At 51.5% G+C, this 20,175-nt stretch overlaps 1 protein-coding gene across 1 annotated transcript; it reads left to right on the forward strand.

The window, feature by feature from the left end:
* Positions 1 to 3,175: 3,175 nt before the first annotated feature.
* Positions 3,176 to 19,904, forward strand: GGT7 (gamma-glutamyltransferase 7). The gene is made up of 15 exons (XM_026037318.1): positions 3,176 to 3,275; positions 3,784 to 4,064; positions 5,215 to 5,366; positions 6,856 to 6,976; positions 7,784 to 7,851; positions 8,573 to 8,646; positions 9,809 to 10,002; positions 11,927 to 12,014; positions 12,760 to 12,887; positions 14,057 to 14,145; positions 14,905 to 15,057; positions 15,829 to 15,946; positions 16,615 to 16,752; positions 18,026 to 18,125; positions 19,111 to 19,904. The coding sequence occupies exons 1-15, from the start codon at positions 3,176 to 3,178 to the stop codon at positions 19,272 to 19,274; spliced, it is 1,968 nt and encodes a 655-aa protein (XP_025893103.1). The 3' UTR covers positions 19,275 to 19,904.
* The last annotated feature ends 271 nt before the right edge of the window (positions 19,905 to 20,175 follow it).

A 20,175-nucleotide genomic window follows, 5' to 3' on the forward strand; every position in this document is an offset into this window, starting at 1 on the left:
GCCCCGGCCCCGCTGCGCGCAGCCCCCGCGCCGCCCGTGCGCCGCGCTGCCCCTCGGGCGCCCATCAGCCACAGCCCCCTGTGCTACCCCCTCCCCGTCACCCCGTCCTTGCAGACTGTGTCCCCTCCTTGCAGACCGTGTCCCCTCCTTGCAGACCGTGTCACCGCACGCACGCCGTGCTGCTCGTTTGTCCGTCCCGGCCGCATGCCCAGGTGGGTCTGCGCGGTCCCTTCTCCTCAGCTTTGGTGCCTCATGCAGTGAGCAGGAGCTTGCCGGGCTCCCAGCTCCTCGTTTCCCCAGCCTCACCCCTCATTTAATTTGCTGGGGCCTGGAGGGAATCGCAGGCACCGAAGCTGACCTGGAAGTTGGTACTAGCTGCAGATACAAGGCGGTTCGTTCATACCTAGTGATCTTTCCTGTCAAATACACGGCTTTAATAAAACCAGGTGTTCCTTTTAATTGCCTGTTTAAAATTAATGCTTTTTTGTGAACAATCCCGAGTCATGTTTTTGTGCTCTCCATTTTGAGCCTTTGCCTGTGTTAACGTCCCCCGGGAAGCCCACGCGACACAGAACCGAACCTTGCAGTTTTAACAGCCTGTGAGTTATCCCAGCGTAACGCTGTTGATCGTTATCCCAGTGTTGATGGTAACGCACTGCCACAGGCATTAAGCCCTGCAGAGGCCTGTTTCTCCCCCTGCACTGGGGACAGACGCCAGGGACGTGCTTCTGCCCCCCTCTCTCTGCCATAGGAGCAGCGTTTGGTTCTGTGGACCGATGGCTGCCCAGTCTGACATCGAATCCGCCCGGCTCGCAGGGCCTGGTTTATAGCCCCCAAGCAGATGTTTGACCTAGCGAGCCTCCAAGCACAAAGCCTGTATTGAACAGGTCCCACCTGCACCTTGTCCTTCACCTCGTCCTGTCTGACTGTTGAGTTTCCATCAGCCGTTTTCATCCTGTTCCATTCTGGCATCGTCATGCCCAGAGTCAAGAAGGCAGAGTGCCCTCATGAGGTGGTTTCACGGGACAGCTCTTTCAAACGCACGAGGCCTCTTGGTGGAGCGCAAGCGATTTTGGGCTTCTTGGCTGTGCAGGTATCCTGCTGGGGCAGGGGGGTTTCCAGCTCGGTGTGCTCAGTCAGGCAAGCTCCCGGTGTGCTCAAGAGCTTCTTCCCTCCTGTGCTACCCTGTCTGGCTTAGAAGGCCACACTCATACAGCATTATGTGTCTGCTGTGAAAGCCATCCATGCTTCTTCAGCACGTTCTCTGCCAAACCAGAAGGGGTGGCAGTCTACGCCTTTCCATGCCATGTGGCTTTCTGCCACATGGAAGATTTGCTTGAAAAGAAGACCCCATTCTAGTACTCTTGATTCTGGGGAGATGCCTTCTGAAGAGCCAGGTGGTTCCAGACAGCAGCATCTTCCAGAGCCTGCACAAAGCTCTGGTCTGTGCCATCCCCTCAGCATTTCTAGCGCTGAGGTGCCTCAAAGCGCCACTTCCCACATGGAATCAGGCTTCCTTCCTGGCCACGAATGGAAGTCAGGTAGCCCTCGGTGGCTTTTCAAGGTGCTTTCACAGGTGTCCCAATGCGAGCAGCTTCAAAAAGCCTAAGCAACTTGCCCGAGGTCTTGCAGGGAGTCTGTGGCAGAGAAGGGCAGTGCAAGGCTCCTGTGCTGGCTGGGGCAGCCCTCCCTGGGCGCAGGGGGCTGACTTGTCTTCCACTCTCCCACGGATGCTTTCGGGGTGGTTACAAACCAGCCCAGGCCCCCGGGGACACTCTGGACTGCCCTCCTGTCACCAGGTGCTATGGGAGCCTGAGGCAGAGTAAAGAGACACCGTCCTGAAGAGGCCGGTGAAGGACCTGGGTCAGTTCTCGCTCTATTTCCCCACTGCCAGTGCAACTGGAAGGGGAAATGTGCCCACTACAGTGAGTGTCGGGGACTTTGTGGGACCCCTGGCACCCCTGGCCCACAGCATCCGCTGCCAGTCCAGCCATGGTCCTCTGTGCAGGCCCCTGAGCCTCCCACATCCCACAGGCCCAGGCTGCTGCGGGCCCGCACCCTGCGGGCCTCTCTCCCTCGGACCCGGCCAACGTGCGAGTGACTCCGGGTGCGCCGAGCGCGGCCGTGCTCACATGGAGCTCAGGAGCCCTTCTCAGCGCCGCTCCCGAGTCTCTGCAGTGTGGATGAGATCGGAGTCACTTTAAAGGGACACCCTGGCTGTAGGGGACTTACTCCAAGTTACAGCATCGCTAAACTTAGAACTAACTCTCTGCCTGGCTTCCAGAACTGCCCAAGGCCTGAGCTGGACCCCAGGGTTTTAGTGGCATGACAAGGACATGGCTGGCAGTCTCCCAGGAGATACTGCCGGCTGAGGACATTGAGAGGGGCAAGGGAGGTTACTGGGGCTGAGGGTCTCCATCTACTCCTGCTTGCTCGGTCCCCACTTACACCAAACCCAGAAAACGTCCCCAGGACAGGCAGGGCAAACAGCAGATGTCCCTGCGGTCCCGCGCGTGCACGTTGGGGCTCTGAGAGCTACAGCCCTTTCCCTTTCCTCAAGGGGTCTCCTCTGGGGAGGGAGCTGGCAGTTGGACCCTCAGCCTCATCGTTTACAGGTGAAGCCCCAGCAGGTCCAGGCTTTGGCTCCAAGAAAGGCCAGTCCCAAGGAGTCACTGTCCCTGGACTGTGCATGCGGGATTAGCCTGTAGGCACAAACTACCCAGCACTTCCTGCCAGATTCCATGAGGCAGAGGTCCTTCCCGCCTCATCTTTTCCCCGTAAAGCAACAGTCACCTGCGCAGTGCTCCTCTTCCTCCCACCATGCGTGCACAGAGCGCTGCGGCCCTTGGGCAGAGGGAATGGCCTGTCCTTGAGCCCAGGAGCCCAGGGGGAATCCAGCCCGGAGGCCCCACGTGCCCTGCGTCACCCGCTCCTGCCTGGTGCCTGGCGGGACGGGCTCGTCCCCCCAGCAGCCTCCTGCACCCGGGGGCTGCCACCCCAGAGCCGTCACCGGCAGCGTCCTGCGCTTCGTGTCAGCCGTGCGCGGGCAGAGCCTGCTCAGCGGGCACCCTCTCCACCTCCAAAGCAACAGCTGAAGGCGGCAGGGAGATCTGAGACATATTCCAGAGCAAAGCAGAGTCTTTTTGGTCACACGGAGCTCCGGCGGGTGCCAGGCATGGGGAAGCTGAGACTTCCTCCCGCTGCGTTTGCCGTCTCCGAGGCTGTGAGTTCAGCAAGCAGCTTGATTTCACAGCGGGCCTTGTCAGCTGGAGGACGTGAGAAATGTAAGTGAAGCCTCTCTCTGTGTGACCTGGGGGACCTCCCGAGCCCTCCAGTGTGCAGCTTTGCTCTCCTCTGCCTCCGCTCTATCCTGCGTCCGCCTCACATGTTCTGCTGTGAGTCCGTTTTGCTCAGGTGCTCCAGCTCAAGCAAGTAATGCTGCCAGGCTTCTCTTTTTATCTTAATCTCCTGTTCTTCATTTCTGCTGCATTTCTGAAAGCTGTTAGCAAGTCAGTTCTGTGTGAGAAACAAAGGAGCAGCAGTTGCAGGTCCACTGCTGAAGGCTGGTGAATTGACTGAAATGGAGCAAAATTCAGGTTTCCTATCCTTCTTTGGGAAAAAGTAATCTTGGAATAACTAGCACTAAAGGAAGGGAAGAGTAAAATGACCCAGAGCAGCATCCGAGCCAGAAAGTCTATTGAGAGCTTGGATCAATAGGGAAGGTAATAGCCTTGCTGGAAGCGGCACAGTGTAATGTTAGTGCTGGGTAAACACTGCAATAAGAACCCGGTGTTGCTCAATTAACTAACACTTGTTTTTTCCCCGCTGCGCACAAAGATCCAGACTCCTTCCTGAAGTCGGCTCGCCTGCAGCGCCTGCCCTCGTCCTCCTCGGAGATGGGCAGCCAGGACGCGTCCCCTCTTCAGGAGACGAGCAAGGACCCTTTCTCTGGGGACTGCAGCTGCCGGCAGGACGGGCTAACCGTCATCATCACCGCCTGCCTCACCTTTGCCACGGGCGTCACCGTGGCCTTGATCATGCAGATCTACTTCGGGGACCCACAGGTAAGACACAGCAGTGGCTTCGCAGCCTGCTCTGCTTTGGCTCTAGCAGCTGAAGAGCCGTGCGGGGCTCTCCGTGCTCCCCGTGCTGGGGCTGCGAGCAGCAGAGCCCGGTTTGGGGGGCACAGGATGAGCACAGAGACCCGCCCCTGGGGATGCAGCTGGGATCTGAGGCAGGTGTGAAGATTTCTCAGAGAGCAGCTTTCATTTAAGGAGACATCGTTTGTACATCCCCACTTGCAGGAATTTATGGATCTGTCTGTCAGAGCCCATCTCAGAAAGCATTTGTTTCCACCCAGTATCAGGCAGGGGAATGCCTGGAAGCAGAGCAGAACAGAAACAGAGGGCTTTGCTGTTTTCATTTTTCCTTCTCTTACTGAGACACAAGCACAAGTGTCAGCAGGGGAGTGGCTCGTCCATCTGTCCGTCTGTCTGTCTGTCCGTCTGGGGCGGCCCAGGAGTCATCATGCCAGGGGACACTGTGCATCCCGGCCCCTTGATGCAGCTCCCAGGAGGGATGCTGCTGCCCACCAGCCTGCCACGTCCGTTGTGTCTTAGCCGTGTCCGTAGCCCCTTAGCCATGTTCACAGCACCCCAGCACTTCCCGAGGCCACCCCAGCTCATGCCAAGAGTTTCGACTTCAGAATTAACTTGGCTAACAATGAATCTTTTTTTAACATCATGCAGCTGCATGAACACTGCGGCTGGCACAAAGGAAGGGTGAGAGCAAGCCATGACACTGCATTAGGGAGACGGAACTGTGACTTTTAGCTGTTGCACAAGTGTATTCCTCTTCCCAGGGATTGCTTTTCCACAGCAAACCATCCTCCCGTCACTCTTGAAGGTTACTCCAACTCTGCTCTTGGCTTGTTGGAGGGTAGGAGCAGAACGTGGCTATGGTCAAATGTTAGTGCACAGATTGGCCACAGTTGTCCTGGTGTGGATGTGACATACGTTGTTTCCACCCACATTTGGAAGTACCTGAAAACTCAGGCCAGGAGCAGCCTTGACTCTGGCAAGCGGGAGCCAAGCAGCTGGCCCCATGACCACTGCTACATCGGCCCCATCCTGTGAATCATCCCACGGAACTGGGCCACGACGTGGGGTCATTGGCACTTTCTCAGGTCCAGCCACTCTTCTCTTCTTCTGGCAGATCTTCCATAGGGGCGCTGTGGTCACGGACGCTGCCCGCTGCACAGCCCTGGGCATAGAGGTGCTCAACAAGCAGGGCTCCTCAGTAGACGCAGCCATCGCCTCGGCCCTCTGCGCGGGAGTAGTCAACCCGCACACGTCAGGGATCGGTGGGTAGGTATTAGCTGCCTCCCCCGTGTGCCCCCCCAAGCCCCGCGGTGGTGTCTGTCGTCCTCCTGCAGACCGTTTCCCCATACGTGGAGATTTGCGCTTCTCCTCGTCCAAGTCCCCGCATGCAGGGTGTGTTCGCAGCAAGTCCAGCCCCTGCAGAAAGAAGGTGGGTGAGCCCCAGGTCAGCAGGTGCCTTCTACCCTGCTTTAGTGTCTCCGTGACATCTGTGGCCAGCCAGAGCCACATGTCCATGTGTGTCCATGCAGAGCTGGCCCCGTTCGGGTGCTGCTTGTGCCTTCACATCCTCAAGAGCAGGAGGAAGTCCCCAGGCAGCAGAGGCTGAACCAAACTGACTGCAAGGCAGAGAGATCCATAGCCAGGCCCCACTGAGACCTGACTTAACGAGCAACAAGCTAACCTGAGCATTAGGCTTGAGAGCGTAGAGAAAAAAGTGCCCACAGGCAACCAGAAACTCTGTGCAGGTGTGCCAGGGAGCTTGCAGCACCCATGCTCATGGGAACCCAACGGTGTCAGAGATCAGAGGGTTCCCACTGTAAGTTTCGCACCTTGTGCAACAAAAGAGGGAGATGCAACCCTGGCTTCAAGCTGGAGGGGGGAAGGTGGGGGAGGCAGGCATGGGACGAGGTGCTGCTTGGGGCTGGCGAGCCCTCAGCCTCACCTCCTTCCTCCTCCCCGTGCTGGCCTCCAGGGCTGGGAACCACCTGAGATGCTCAGTCTTAGTCCTCCAGGAAGTCTCAGGAGTGTTGCATAAAACCCTGTCACCCGATAGCAGCTCCAAGCTGAAGTGAAGGTTGTTTGGTTGTAAGCAACACCCCCACTCCAGTCTTGTTGCAAAATTGCTCGGATTAGAAAGAAAATCCCGCCTAGCCCCAGGCCCAAAGTGGAACAGAGCAGGGGCCCTGCTGGCCGGGCTGGTGGGAACCCATCCAGCCTCACTTCCTGGCTCGGCCCCACGGACAACCTGCTTCAGACCCTGGGCCTCACTCAGTCACCCTGAAGAGGTCCCCTCGCTGCTCTGGAAGTAGCCAAGACCTGAAAAACGTTCCCCTTACACTGCTGTTGCCCCAGCCCAGGTCTGGGCCACTCGCTCCTGTGCAGAGAGCATCTCCTATGGAGAGAGGCTCTGCTCCCGAGGTGACACCTTGGCTCGCAGTGATCCTTTGAACTTGGCTGTGTCATGCAGGAGGACGGCCAGGATGGGCCCACGGCCCTTTCCTAACAGGTTGGAAGACCTGGATCTCTAAAGGGAGTTGACTGACTTGCTGCAATGAGCCCCTTTCATAGAATCATAGAATGCCGAAGGTTGGAAGGGACCTCAGAGGTCATCGAGTCCAACCCCCCTGCTCACGCAGGGTCACCTAGAGCACGTGGCACAGGGCTGCATCCAAGCGGGTTTGCCTGTGTTGTTTTGGGTTATACTGTAGCACGGTTGCTCCTGTGGGTGTTGGCTAATCCTATCATCTCTCTGCAGGGGTGGGGTGATGCTGGTCCACGACATCCGTAAGAACAAGAGCGAGGTGATTGATTTCCGTGAAACGGCTCCCCTGGGCATCCCTGAGGAGGAGAGTCTGCAGAAGGCCTTGGACACCAGGGTGAGGAGCAGTGTCTGCAAGGTTTTCTTTTCTGCAGCTGTAGTTGGATGATGTCTCCAAGTCTCCCCTCTTTCCATGTCCACATTCCACCCTGACTGCCCAGCTGAGTCAGGAGCAACAGGAGGAGAGGCCTGGGGGAAAGCAACGAGCTGGGGGGCCCTGAGCCAGCAGACACCATTCACAGGGAAGACATCATCACTGGTCAGGCTGCCTTATGCAGGTCCTCCTCCCGGCCAAGCTGCTTGGGCTGCATCTTCTCCGGTAACGCCCTTCCCATGTGCACTGTACTTGCTGTGCACTGGGAGCTGAGCGAAACCTCGTCGCCACGCTTGCCGCAGGCAGCAGGAGGCCTCTCCTCTGGTGAAAGATCCCAAGTCCTGAGGACCTGAGGAGCCCCAGGCCAGCACTGCTGCAGCTCTCCTGGAAAGCCTGAAGCCTGCAAGGCTCTGGGGAGTAAAGAGGCCCAGCAGAGCAAGGGAAGTGAGGAAAACATCTCCACCCAGCAGTGAGATGCCAGGACAACAAAAGTCCTTGGAGGGAGCAGAAGTCCCCTTATTTCTCTTGATTTCACCGTCTTGACATCAAGAATGAACTTACTTCTCTTTCTGAAGACCATTTTCCCTTAATAATATGTGTTATTCCTTAATAGTGTGTTACTGCAGACTCTAGCCTCTTCCCTTCTCCTGAAGACCCTGCAAGCACCTTCCATGTGAGCATGACTCACATCTCCTTTCTGTCAGTTCTTTGACTTACAATTGTGGGACATGTCCTGACAGGTCTTCCTCTTTGTCCTTCCTTCTCTTACAGCTAGGTCTCCTCGTGGGGGTGCCGGGCATGATACACGGAATGCATCGGGCACACCAGTTATATGGGAGGTAAGACAATCGAGTGGTGCAGGCGGGCCGGCGTCGCGCCGCCGTGGTCCCACCGCGCCGCTCTCTGTGGACCTGCCACCGGACCACAGGCTCATCTGTCACTCCCAACATTAGCTAAGGAGCGCTTGGGGGTAAAAATATGATCCTTTTTTGTTTGTTTTATTTAAAAGAAAGAATTTATTTTTGTCACATTTTCTCTTTTTTTGCTAATGAGTTGACAAGTGAAGAATACCTAACATAGATATCTCCACCTTATCTCTCATTCTTTTTCCTTCTTATCTTCAGTAAGAAAAGAAAGCTGATTACAACTGAATAATGAACCACAACTTAAAAAGGGATATTTTCAGCTTTGATTTTATCCAAAAAGCAAAAACTTTTGCAAATATTTTCTAACAAGTAAGAGGGAGAATTTGAATGACTTGCTTAGGGTTACAGTCTGACTTGAAGTTTTATCTCAGAGATGTCCCCTCCTGTCTCATTTTACTGCTGTTTCTCTCTGGGGCACTTTGTGGATCATTGAGATGATCTGGGTGAGAAGAAATAACCCACCATAAGCTCAGAGCTCATTTTGGTGGTCCGAGCTGCAGCTGGCCCACAGCCTGGCATGGCAAGAGCCCAGTTAGAGTGGCACCGAGCCCCGTGCCTGCCCCCCACAACCAGGGTTGCCCTGCTGCGCATCCTTCCCAGACAGAAGATTTCACCTTGTTTTCTTCTCTGGCAGACTCCCATGGTCCGAGCTGCTGAACCTTGTTGCTGGTGTTGCCCAGAACGGGTTCAATGTCACGCATGATCTGGGTGAGTAAGATCATGTGGGATATATGTGGGAATCAGAGGGACGTGGGGCTTCTAGAGAGGGTCCAACAGAGGGCAACAAACATGATTAAGGGACTGGATCATCTGTCATATGAGGAGAGACTGAGTGAGTTGGGCCTGTTCAGCTTGGAGAAGAGAAGGCTGAGAGGGATCTGATTAACATGTATAAGCTCATGAAGGGGGAATGTAGGGAGGAAGGGGCCAAGCTCTTCTTAGTGGTGGCCAGTGACAGGACAAGGGGTAATGGGTGCAAGCTGCACCACAGGCAGTTCCATCTCCATGTGAGGAGGAACTTCTTCACTGTGAGGGTGACAGAGCCCTGCAACAGGCTGCTCAGGGAGGTTGTGGAGTCTCCTTCTCTGGAGGTCTTCAAAACCCATCTGGATGCCACCCTGTGCCACATGCTCCGGGTGTCCCTGCTGGAGCAGGAAGGTTGGACTAGATGATCTCTAGAGGTCCCTTCCAACCTTGAGTATTCTGTGATTCTGTGATGCTGAGTAAATGACCAGGAGCCAAGGGTCCGTACTCAGCGTGAAGCAGCCCATGGCCTTTGTGCTGCAGAGGAGGGAGCGAGCTAGTGACATGTCCGGCAGGAGGAAGACGGTTATTTGATGGAAACTAGGACTCTTCCGACTTGGGAACAGATGGCGTCAGGAGCTGAGCAAGGCAAGAGGAGACCATGATGACAAGAAAATAGGATCTCTTTCCATGAGGTCAGGGCCCAACAGACCAAGCTAGGCAGCCACCCAGGGCTAGCCAGGAACAGCACTCTGCTCTTAACTACAGCCAGGACCCCGCTCTAGCACTGTGAGGTGAGGGCTGCCACGCTGGCTCTGCTGGAGCCTCGCCACGCAGCTTAGGGGAAGATCCTTGTTCCTCCTTTCCTGCACGCCCTGCCAACCCAGGCTTGAAATGTGTGCAATGCACAGCAGGGAGCTGAGCACTTAGCTTCCTTCCAAGCTGAGATGGGAGCACGACCGGCTGCCCTGTGGTCTGAGTCTCTAGTTTTGGAATAGGTAACAGGTAGCAGGAACTCCCAGACCTCCCCATGAGGCACCCAGTGACTCGGGTAGTGTGCAAGCTGACGGTCCCTTGGGCTGTCTGGACATCCCTGAGGCGCTGCCCTCCTCCTCCTTGTCTGCAGCCAAAGCTGTAAGTGAGCTGAAGGACGTGAACTATTCTGACAAGTTTCGGGAGACCTTCCTGCCAGACGGGCAGCCCTTACTGCCTGGCATGTTCGTGAGGCGGCTGGACCTCGCGGCTCTTCTGGAGATGCTCGGAGCGGAGGGAGCTGCAGCTTTCTACAGCGGCAACTTGACACAGGAGATGATCTCTGAGGTGAGCCATGTCTGTCCTCATCTCTGCTCTAGACCATGGCATAGCACAGAAGAACCTAGGAAGGTGTTGCCTTCCTTATCCCCTGCTTAAAATGTGAAAATCACCTTGAAATAAGACATAGCCGGGTGACACTTCAACAACAGGGACAAATACATGCAGCCACCTTTTTTTCCTCCCATCCATATCACTGCAGCAGTTTAACTATCTACAGAAGGAAAAAAAAAAATGGAAAATACCCTCTGGGCTGTGCCAAGGTAGTGTTAGTGACACTTGTGAAAAGCTGCTGCTTGTGCAGCAGTAGCTCAAAGTGATCCTGGGGAAAAGTTCCAAGCTTGTGCTCCATCTCTACAGCTAAATTCCTAATTATCACTTAGTCCCCCCCAAATTAGGATTGCTTCTTGGGGTGTCTCAAGCTGGTTGGAGGAGAAAGGCCCAGCTGGTCCCAATCTGGTCCATGGAAGAGAAAGGCCTGGCGTTGCATCACCACGAACAGTGGCAAGCTCTGGGGCCGAGTGTGTAGTTACAGGTCTGGCTGCAGAGAAGAGTTTGCTCTGGCTTCCCACATCAGCTTCACAGTGCTAATTGTTCCAGAGAAGCAAGGACAATTAAAGCAGTGAAATCATATAAACCTCCAGACATTCTTCCTTTTCTTTCCACTCCAATGTGGGAAAGCACAGGTATGAAAAGCGGTCTTTGGGGGATGTGAGACAGTGTTTGGAGTGTGTGGTTGACAGGGGCTTCTCCTCCTGCCCCACTCCCACAGCTCCACTCAGCTGTTGTCTTCAACCAGGCCTTCTCCTCGGAGCTGCTTTCAGAAGAGAGCAGGAATCCCAAGGCAGGGCCGTCTGCAGTTCTGAACCAGGAGCTGAATCTCATGCTCCAAGCACTTCAGCATAGAGGCACCGTGCCTGACCCGTCCCTGTTGAGGTGCCCTTCAGGCACCTTAGCTTTCCTGTTCCCAGGTTTTGTTAGCTTTCCTGTTCCCACATTTCGTCAACTTCTGCCAGAGAAGATGGTTTCTTGCTCAGGTAGCTGGTTAGTCTGGAACCAGAACACATAAAGATTTTTTGTTTCCTCCCATTTTCGGATGGAAGTTCAGAGGATTCACAGCAGCAGCTCACCCCACCAGAATCTCTCATTGGCCTCTATGTGGCTTCTCCTGGGTGAAAGAAAGGAGCTGGGCCGCCAGAATGATAGCACTCCTGAGGTGATGGAGAGGTCTTGTGACATCTACTGCAGGATTTTAAGGCCAGCAAAGCACAGTTATGATGGTTCCTACTTCATCTTCATTAGGACTCAGCCTTAGAAAACCTGCCCTCTGCAGGGATGATGAGAGAATTTCTCATCTTTATTGCGTAGATGAAAAAATATCAGTCCTGATAAATGATACCTCTAGAAAGTCTTCCAGAAAGACCAAAGGTATTGAAGCCTCCCTTTTACCCAAAAGCCTTAAACTTTGGGCCAGAATCCTGAGCTAAAGATTTCTAGTGATAGGGCATCTAGTAAGCCCGTAGTCCTCTTCTGCATGCATAGTATCTTTTGGCCTGTCAGTATTCAAATGCTTCATAACTTTTCACATACTCATCCTTGCCACTCCCTAGGGAGGCACATTGTGAGACAGTGTTATTTTCCATCTTCATGGATAAAAAGGATTGGAAGCCTTTTCAGGGCACCTGCGATAAGAGGGAGCTTTAGGAGGTCCTGCAGATCTTGACAGTGGATGTGAGACAGGCCTTCAAGGCTTTGTGTCCTGAAAGCACAGATTTTTAAAGACCTGGCCACTTTGATTATGCTGGAAGACCTCAGCACTCAGGAACGTCAGTGGTATTTGTTCAATAACCCAGTATTTGTTCACGTGGGCTGCCAGGAGGAAGGCCTTGATGCTGCTCGCTCAGTGTGATCTGCTTTTTGCTCTCCTACCCAGGTCCACAGCTATGGAGGGGTCCTGATGGAGGAAGACTTCAGTAACTACAGTGCCCTGCTGGAGAACCCAGTCCACACGGTATATCGAGGTAAACAGTGTGGCCCAACCCACGGGTGAGGGTTTGCTTCACCTGGCAGCGGCTGGTAGCAGTACCTGCCAAGCAGGGGCCACCCTGAGCGGCTCCTAAGCAGCTCGAAGCTCTGCTGAGCTCTCCAGCCGCAGCTGCAGAAGAGCCTCCAGTGCGTTTCCTGCCGCTGCCTCTTGGCACTGATGCATCATCGGCAGTTTGGGAGGTTTTCAGCACTTGAAATGGTTTTTTTTCCCTTTTCATAGTGACTGATGGTGTTTTGCTATAACGTTAGTGTCTAAAGAAGCAACACAAACACATGCTTAGGCCCTACCTAGATATAAGTTAGACCATGGACTAGTGCCTGCCTCTGCAGTTGATCTGCAAAGGGGAAAAAACGGCTTTATACGCAAAGTTATCTAAATGTCATTCTTTTATCAAAACCACTGTATACACCCTGCTGATACCCGTAACATTACAAACCCTTTTGGATCTACCCATAGTGCAGTCAACCAGCCACCAAACAAGAGCTGAATTTCAGATACAAAAAAATAAACCGTATTTTGGCTTCCTGTATTCATCAAAAAGAAACAGAATGACACAATACGAAAGTGTGGAGAAAACTTTTTAAAATCTTACTGTTTCCCATTATCTCCCCTAGACTGGGAAGCTTTCCATGTCCTCAAGGACAATAGCTATGGGAAAATACTGTAATTAGACAGCATCTGACACAATCAGCTTCATTCCTCTCTTCTTCCCTTCCCAGGTCATCTGGTCTTCAGTCCCCCACCTCCCCATGCAGGCCCTGCACTAATGACTGCACTGAATATCCTTGAGGGCTTTAACATCACCAATCGAGCATCCAGGGGGAATATGCTGCACTGGATGGCAGAGGTAAGAGCAGTTAAACATTCGGCTCAGTTTGTCGTGCTGCTGGAGAACGTATTGATTTGTCAGCTGTACAGAAGTGTAGGTGAGTCCCAGGGCAGAACAATCAGACCGCTAAGGTGTAAAGCTGTGCTGTCCTGCTGCTTCAGGCACAGGCAGGCACTGGAATCTCCTCCCTTGCTGATCTCTTTCCTGCTTAAGAAGAATGTTCTCAAGAAGAGCAGTGCCTTTTGTCCATATCTTCTATGTGGCTATCTCTGCAGAACAATCTCCCAGCAGTTGAGGACAGCCCTATCTCTTTCCTTTGCATCTTATGCCACAGCAACCTAGGCAGCACGAAAGTGATGTGGGAGAGTCCACAATGTGTGGCTGTTGCAGCCAAAAAGCCATAGATGAAGACAACCAAGAAAATTAGATTTTTAAAAAATCTTTACATTTTAGCTAACCTCGTCACCTCAGGGGTCCAGGTCATGATCTATGCAGTATTTATGTCTGTAAATGGCCCTTTCAAAATGTGGCAAGTTTCTGGGAAGACAGGCGAGTGTTCAGTTGCCTGCTCTGTAAGCACAGCTGTGTTATTAGACATTAACAGGTCCACAGCTGGGAGTTTTAAGCAAGCATGTGATCACAAGTAGCAGCTCAAAGAAAAATATATGGAGAAAAAACACACACAAAAAAAAAAACCCCGAAACAAACAAACAAACAAAAAACCCAGATCCCTCTTTGAAAGTGCCATCCCCAAAGTACTGAGGACTAACTGGGACTACCATTTGGATGACTTACAGCTAGATAGGTGGGTAACATCAGTTGGTGAGGAGAGTTCTGGTGAGCCTCTTTCCAGATGGCTGAACCGCGGAGCTGTGTCAGTTGGACATTTGCTGTTAGGGGTGTTTTACCTTGGGTGTCATATGGACAAATCCTGCTGGATTCATTCGTCTCCCCCAGCACACAATTTGCCCTGCAAAACCTCATGGCCTTCTGCCACCATGTGCATGCCTTGGAGGTCCTTGTAGACCTTTCCACTGAGCTGTTCCCAGAACCAGGCTATTAGACACTGTGGTTCATAGGCTTTCACCTACATGTTGGGAGAACAGATACCTCTTCCTGTGTGAAGAATATAAAGTGGAATTTCCAGGGCCACCTAAATGTTTTTTCTTTCTCTGTTTTCAATTTAGACATTAAAAATAGCCTTGAGCCTAGCTAGCAACTTGGGCGACCCAACTGATGATGTGTCTGTCACTCATGCTGCAGAAGGCATGCTCAGGTAGGTCTGAGTCTGCCAGGCACGTTCGTAGCTGTCAGGACCTGCGGTTTGGATATCATTCCTCCATTTGTTCTTTTCCCAGGGAAAACTTGCTTTTGCTCTACCTTTGTTTTCCTGAGAAAGACCAGTCCTTAAGGGTCTTCCTAGGGCCCACTCTTCCAAAGCATGCCCCCGGAAGGCTCTGAGGATTTCCTCCCACCGAGCTCTCCTGAAACTAACTCAGGCTTGAGGGCTCCTCCACTTTCTCCCTCCCCTGAATATTACTTCTCAGCAAGTGAATCGTGCTGCTGCCTGTGACTGCAGTACCTTGCTTTTCTTTCTCCATAACACCTGCAATGGTCCTTGGTGCCTTTGCAGTACACCCAGTACCTTAGGAGAGGCCAGGCCTGGGATTTCAGCCCAGCCTCTACCTCAGAGACAGCTTCAGCCGTGGTTGCTGGCCCAAGGCTGCATTTTGCTCATTCTCCTCTGCACTTAGAGCAGCATTCAGCCAGGTTCCAGTAGCTCTTGTCAATCAAGGCTGAGTTCATCACCACAGATGACGTCAGGGAGGTCTATGGTAGTCCCTCTCTGTGGTGGGCAACATATCTCATTTCCTTGCATTTGAGAATCCAGAGGAGCTCCCTCTCCTCAACATGAGCCCTTTCGGGGAACCACTTCCAGGGACTGTGTAGGCACACTCCAACCAAGAGACCAAGAGATGTTCAGCTCTCTAAGTTCATTGCTTTCTTTCCTCCCTGCCACCCCTCGTCACTGAAGTAAATCAGAAGCTAATACCCTGCGACAGCTGATTAACGACTCCCAGTCCTTCTCCTCTGATCCCCACATGCCTCACTTTTCCACGGAGAGCGGACCATCTGCTAGCCAGGTCCTTGTCATGGGACCTGATGATTTCATCGTTGCAGCTGTAAGGTAAAGGACTTACTTCTTCTCCCCATAATGTGTTCAAAGGGAGGGAGCAGGGAGAAGAACACGCAAGCATGAAAGCATGGAACAACCTCTGGAGCTCAGTAACATGGGTTGTGGGGTTTCCCTCTCAGAATTCAGCCTAGGCTGAATCAGCCTGTAGGATCAGTCCATGGTCTGCTTCTCAAGGAGCCTCAAAGGGGAAGAGAAGCAAGCTTACTATGAGATGGTGTGTTTTCTAGACAAGCTTTGTGGTTCCAGAGGAAATTTTGTATTGATCATTAAAGCTAAAATAGTCTAAAATCACTGGGCTACATTAGCAGCACTCGGACATTCCCCAGCTGCTCATGGGGCAGGAATGCAGAGGCAGAATGGGGCAGATGGGGTGGAGGTTTGTGGTGCCGCTCTGCCCGTGCAACCTTCCCAGCTCTCCCTACACTCCTGCACAGCACAAACATCTCTGGAGCGGCCTCAGTCTGCTCCCTAGAGAGGAGGTGGTAGCTGCATTCAAGGCCTGCATGGGACACGGAGACCAGAATAATCCACTGCCTCGATGGGAATCCTAACCACAGGCGAGGACTAAGTCCCTATGGGCCACACGGTTCCTGCTGCTGAACACATGGGCACCTTCATTATTCATGTCCAGCCAGCCCTAAACACTTGCTGAGGATTCTCTGTAGAGACAAAACGGGACAGAAAATTAAAGCACTGAAAGCCTTGAGGTGTGCAGTGGATCACTGTGAGGATTTTGATGGAATTCCCTGTGTTTCTTTTCAGTTCCTTGAATCGTCCGTTTGGCAGTGGAATAATAACACCCTCTGGAATCCTTCTGAACAGTCAGATGCTGGACTTCTCCTGGCAAAATAAAACAACGAACCACTCCTTTCCCAGGCTGGTAATGACAAACATGACAAGTTTTTAACTGAATTCTCTGTTATATTTCTATTAATTTTATCTCATCTCCAGGCAGGGAGGGTATTCAATGCTTTATTATTAACTTGGAAAGGACTACTGATAGAAAAGCTCCTGCTTTTTCATTATATAAGCCACCAAAATGGATTAAAGAGTATCATGTGTATCAGTCATCACCATAAAGCAGCGTAATCCAACAGCATAGTCCAGCACCACCTTTTTCTGTGGACTTGAATTAAGAATACTTTTTATGATTTATTCCTCATATACTTACAAGTAATGGACAGTGGAAGAAACACCTCAAAAACCTAGGAAGAAACTATCCCCGGTGGCTCCTGGTGGCTTGCAGAGCTGCCCCGTAGTGCCCTCTTGCCAGGCCACGTGGCGTTGCCAGCACAGCACCCGAGCACTGGTGTGTGGCCCTCTCTGGAGCCTCTCCCTCTGCCTTGGGGCGCAACGGCACAAAAACTGCCAGGTTCCGTTAACATCAGAGCACATTTTCTTAGCAGTGTGAATGGTAGCCTTGTAACAAACAACGTCGTTAGAGTCTGCTTGGCTCAAGTAGAAAGAGAAATACGAGTAACTTGAGCAAGGGAACAGCTTTGGTCAGTTTGACTAACTTGTTTTTGCACCTCTTTTTGCCAACGGCAGCAAAATCTTGTGCAGCCTCGGAAACGGCCCCTGTCTTTCTTGCTGCCCACCATTGTGAGACCGTCGGAGGGGATGTGCGGGACGTACCTTTGCCTGGGAGGCAGCAACGGGGACAAGGCCTTGAGCAGCATCGTGCAGGTCAGTGCAGAGCGGGTTACGGTCCCCCACCTCAACACACGCTTTCCATTTTTATCATCCCGGGTGTTGCTTGAAACTGGCGGCCACAGGACCAGCAGTTGGTGCCACCAATCGCACACATCTGGTTATTCAAATCTCTGAGAACTGTTGCAGAAGGGTTGAGGCTGCAAGACACCTCAGGGAATCATCTCGTCCAATCCCCCTGCTCAGCAGGGACTCTAGACCCAGCACACGCTTCCAAGGACTCTGTCCAGGAAGCTTTTGAAGGTCCCCTGAGAAGGAGACTCCTCCACCTCTCTGAACAACCTGTCCCAGTGCTCTGTCACCCTCACAGTCAAGACGTTTTCCTGAAGTGCAGATGGAATTTCCCGTGTTTCAGCTCGTGCTCGTTGCCTCTTTCCTATTGCTAGGCACAACTGACAAGAGTCTGGCCCCATCACCTCTACACCCCCGCTTCAGATACTTAATGACTAGTTTACTTCTTTTGCTAAGACAGAGTTTGCACCTTTCCTGATGGTGCTGCTCATGACTCTAGAGGAAAAAGATCTTGACAAACTCCATTAATTATGTTGAGGCATTGCAATACCTGTTCAAAGCTCATCTTAAGGATCAATAGGAGAATAGGAGCTATTTGTGTTCAGAGAATTGCAGGAGACTGGCAGCCCTTGAGCCCTTTTCCCCATGGAAATTTCCTTTAGCACACTCTCGACTGGGTTCCTCCCTACTCACAACGCTATAAGCCACCTCTCCTAAACCATGATTTGCACTGAGGCAAAGTACTTGCCCATAGCTTGGCTGTATGCACAACAGCACCAAATTGCTAAAAAGGAAAGCAAAACTGAAGCTGGCTCCTATTCTCTTTTACCTCTTGGAACACGTTAGTTCAGAGGAAAATTGAAGCCAACCATTGCCTCCTAGTGCTCTGTTTGGAGAGATCATGTGCTCTTTTTTTGGCTGTAACAAATACCTTTTTAGAGATGATGTCAAGTTCCAGAAAGACATCTCTCTTAACTCAGCAGGAACCATATAACAAAGAGTCCATACAGTTCTGAAAAGGTACAATTTTTTTTTCAGGAATAAAATAAACCCAGTATTTCCAGAGTCTCTTTGTATGTGCCCTGCACCCAGATCACACAGTTGGGTAAACCTTTCACTACTTCTTTGCCTGCTGCATCTGCAGATGTTGGAGCCAGTGATGACAAGGGGCTCAGGAAGTTTGCGTCTCACATTCTCATCACTATGTTACTATTGGGGATCTTTTATTCTCTTGCAGGTTTTAGTAAATGTTTTAACATTTAACAAGAATCTGAGCGAAAGTTTGTCACTTGGCCGACTTCATCCAGAGCTTCAGTCCAACACCTTGCAGGTTGACAGTGAGTATGCAAAGTGGGCAGGGGAAGCCTGCAAACCCAGCAGCTTTAGCAAAGGGGCAGGATTTCCTTTGCACACTGCCGAGGAAGCGGCGCACAGCCCAGCACACAGCTCATCATCTGCTGCATGATGACCCCAGGAGTGCACACTGTGTTGGGGCAAACAAAAAGAGGCTTCTCCCCTCCGCCTCTCTTTCCCCCCAAAAAATTCAAAAGCATTTGTAGGTCCAGATTTGTGTGTTTAGATGTTTGGCATCAACAAAGCTCACATTAAGAAAAATCTACAATGTAGCTGAAATTACTGTGCGGATTTTTATGTGTCTGAATGGTTTGTCCAGCAGCATCCTCAGTTTTGTATCCTCAAAATTCTATTCATATGGAAATTATAAAATATCAAATAAAATAAACAAAGTAAAAGCAGAAGAGCAAGAAACCTAAGGTAGATGGCTGAAAGAAGGAGAATTGCATGAAGGGGAGTTAAAATGAATTAAAATGAATTTTAATTCTTTGTTTTTCATTTGGCAACTTGCTTTACCATCATCTCTTTGGAGCTGCCCTGCACCTTACTTTCATTAATATTTATTAATGTTATTTTTGCAACGTAGCCCTTCAAAACAGGGACTCACTTCTGTTCTATGAACAGAAAAATGAAAATAGATGCCAGTATTTTCCCCTTTTTCCAAAGAGGAGGATCTTGCACATCTTTAGGTGAATTTCTGGAGCCCTTATTTTCCCCATTGCACAAAGACTCACCTCCAAACACAGTTACAATCATCTTCTTTGCTGCTGAGTCCTGAGTGTCTTCTCCTTAGAGCTAGTGGATGGTGAATCTCGTTGGCCATCTCGTTGACTCACCTTATCTGGGACCTTCTGAAACATTTTCAGGCAGTTTTCTCCACACTGGAGATCTCAAAGGAGTTAAGAGAAAATTTTGTATCACAGGTAATAGTGATTTCAGTTACAAACTCCTCTTTTAAAAACCCTACAGGTGAATTTCCTCAAGAAGATATTGAACTGCTTGAAGCCAGGGGCCATCAAGTGGAGAAAGTCAAAGTGGTCTCCCTAGTTCATGGGGCCAGGAGAACCAACAGTTTCATCATTGGCCTGAAGGACCCCCGGAGCGTGGACGCTGCAGGAGCCACAGTACTGTAGCAACTGCCAGACAGTGTCTTCACCAAACAAGGCTTTAGACAAATCCACACCAGTGATGTGCATGTTCTGAGCGGGCCCCCAGAGAATGAAGAATCTCTGGAGAATGAATAAGTATCACAACCGATTGCTGCATCATCTTGTTCAATCCACATTTTCAATCAATTTTTACTAGTAAGGTAGAGACAACTAGCACTACGAAGTTTTTGGAGTGGGCCCGCTGTGTCACACTGCTGAGCAGCACCTCCGCATTCCCCACCCTGGCAGCACAAGTGTGGTCAGGAGAGCAAATACAGAGCCCTGATTTTTCTTTTTCAATAACTGCGTTGCAAGCAGCTCAGTCTTTGTTATAGAAATGCAGGGCACACACTTCTTTTTTGGCAGTCTCGTTAATAATTTCGCTCATTTCAAAAGCCCAGTTTTAGCCAGCATCTTAATTTTAAGGAGCAGGAACATTTGCAAAGGAAGCAATGACAGGAACAAATTGCTGCTGATGCTACTGTGAACTTCATCTCCATTTCTTCCCCAGGTTTATTCTCTGCCTCTTGCAGAGGTCAATAACTAATACAGCCAGACTAAGGCAGTGCTTGCAGGGGCCTGAAGGGGGAATATCCAGCAGGGATACCCAGAGCACGGGGCAGCTGGTCGCATCCAGGCGGGTTTGGGAGATCTCCAGAGAAGGAGACTCCCCAGCCTCCCTGGGCAGCCTGGGCCAGGGCTCTGGCACCTTCACACCAAAGAAGTTCTTCCTCATGTGGAGATGGGACATCCTGTGTTTCAGTTTGTACCCATTGCCCCTTGTCCTGTCACTGGCCACCACCAAGAAGAGATTCGCCTCATCCTCTTTACATCCTCCCCTCAAGTACTTATATATTTATACATAAATATTTTGAAACAAGTCCCA

The sequence above is a fragment of the Nothoprocta perdicaria genome, unplaced genomic scaffold (assembly GCF_003342845.1).
Source record: "Nothoprocta perdicaria isolate Ctin4 unplaced genomic scaffold, notPer1 scaffold_196, whole genome shotgun sequence".
In the NCBI taxonomy this organism is placed as follows: domain Eukaryota; kingdom Metazoa; phylum Chordata; class Aves; order Tinamiformes; family Tinamidae; genus Nothoprocta; species Nothoprocta perdicaria.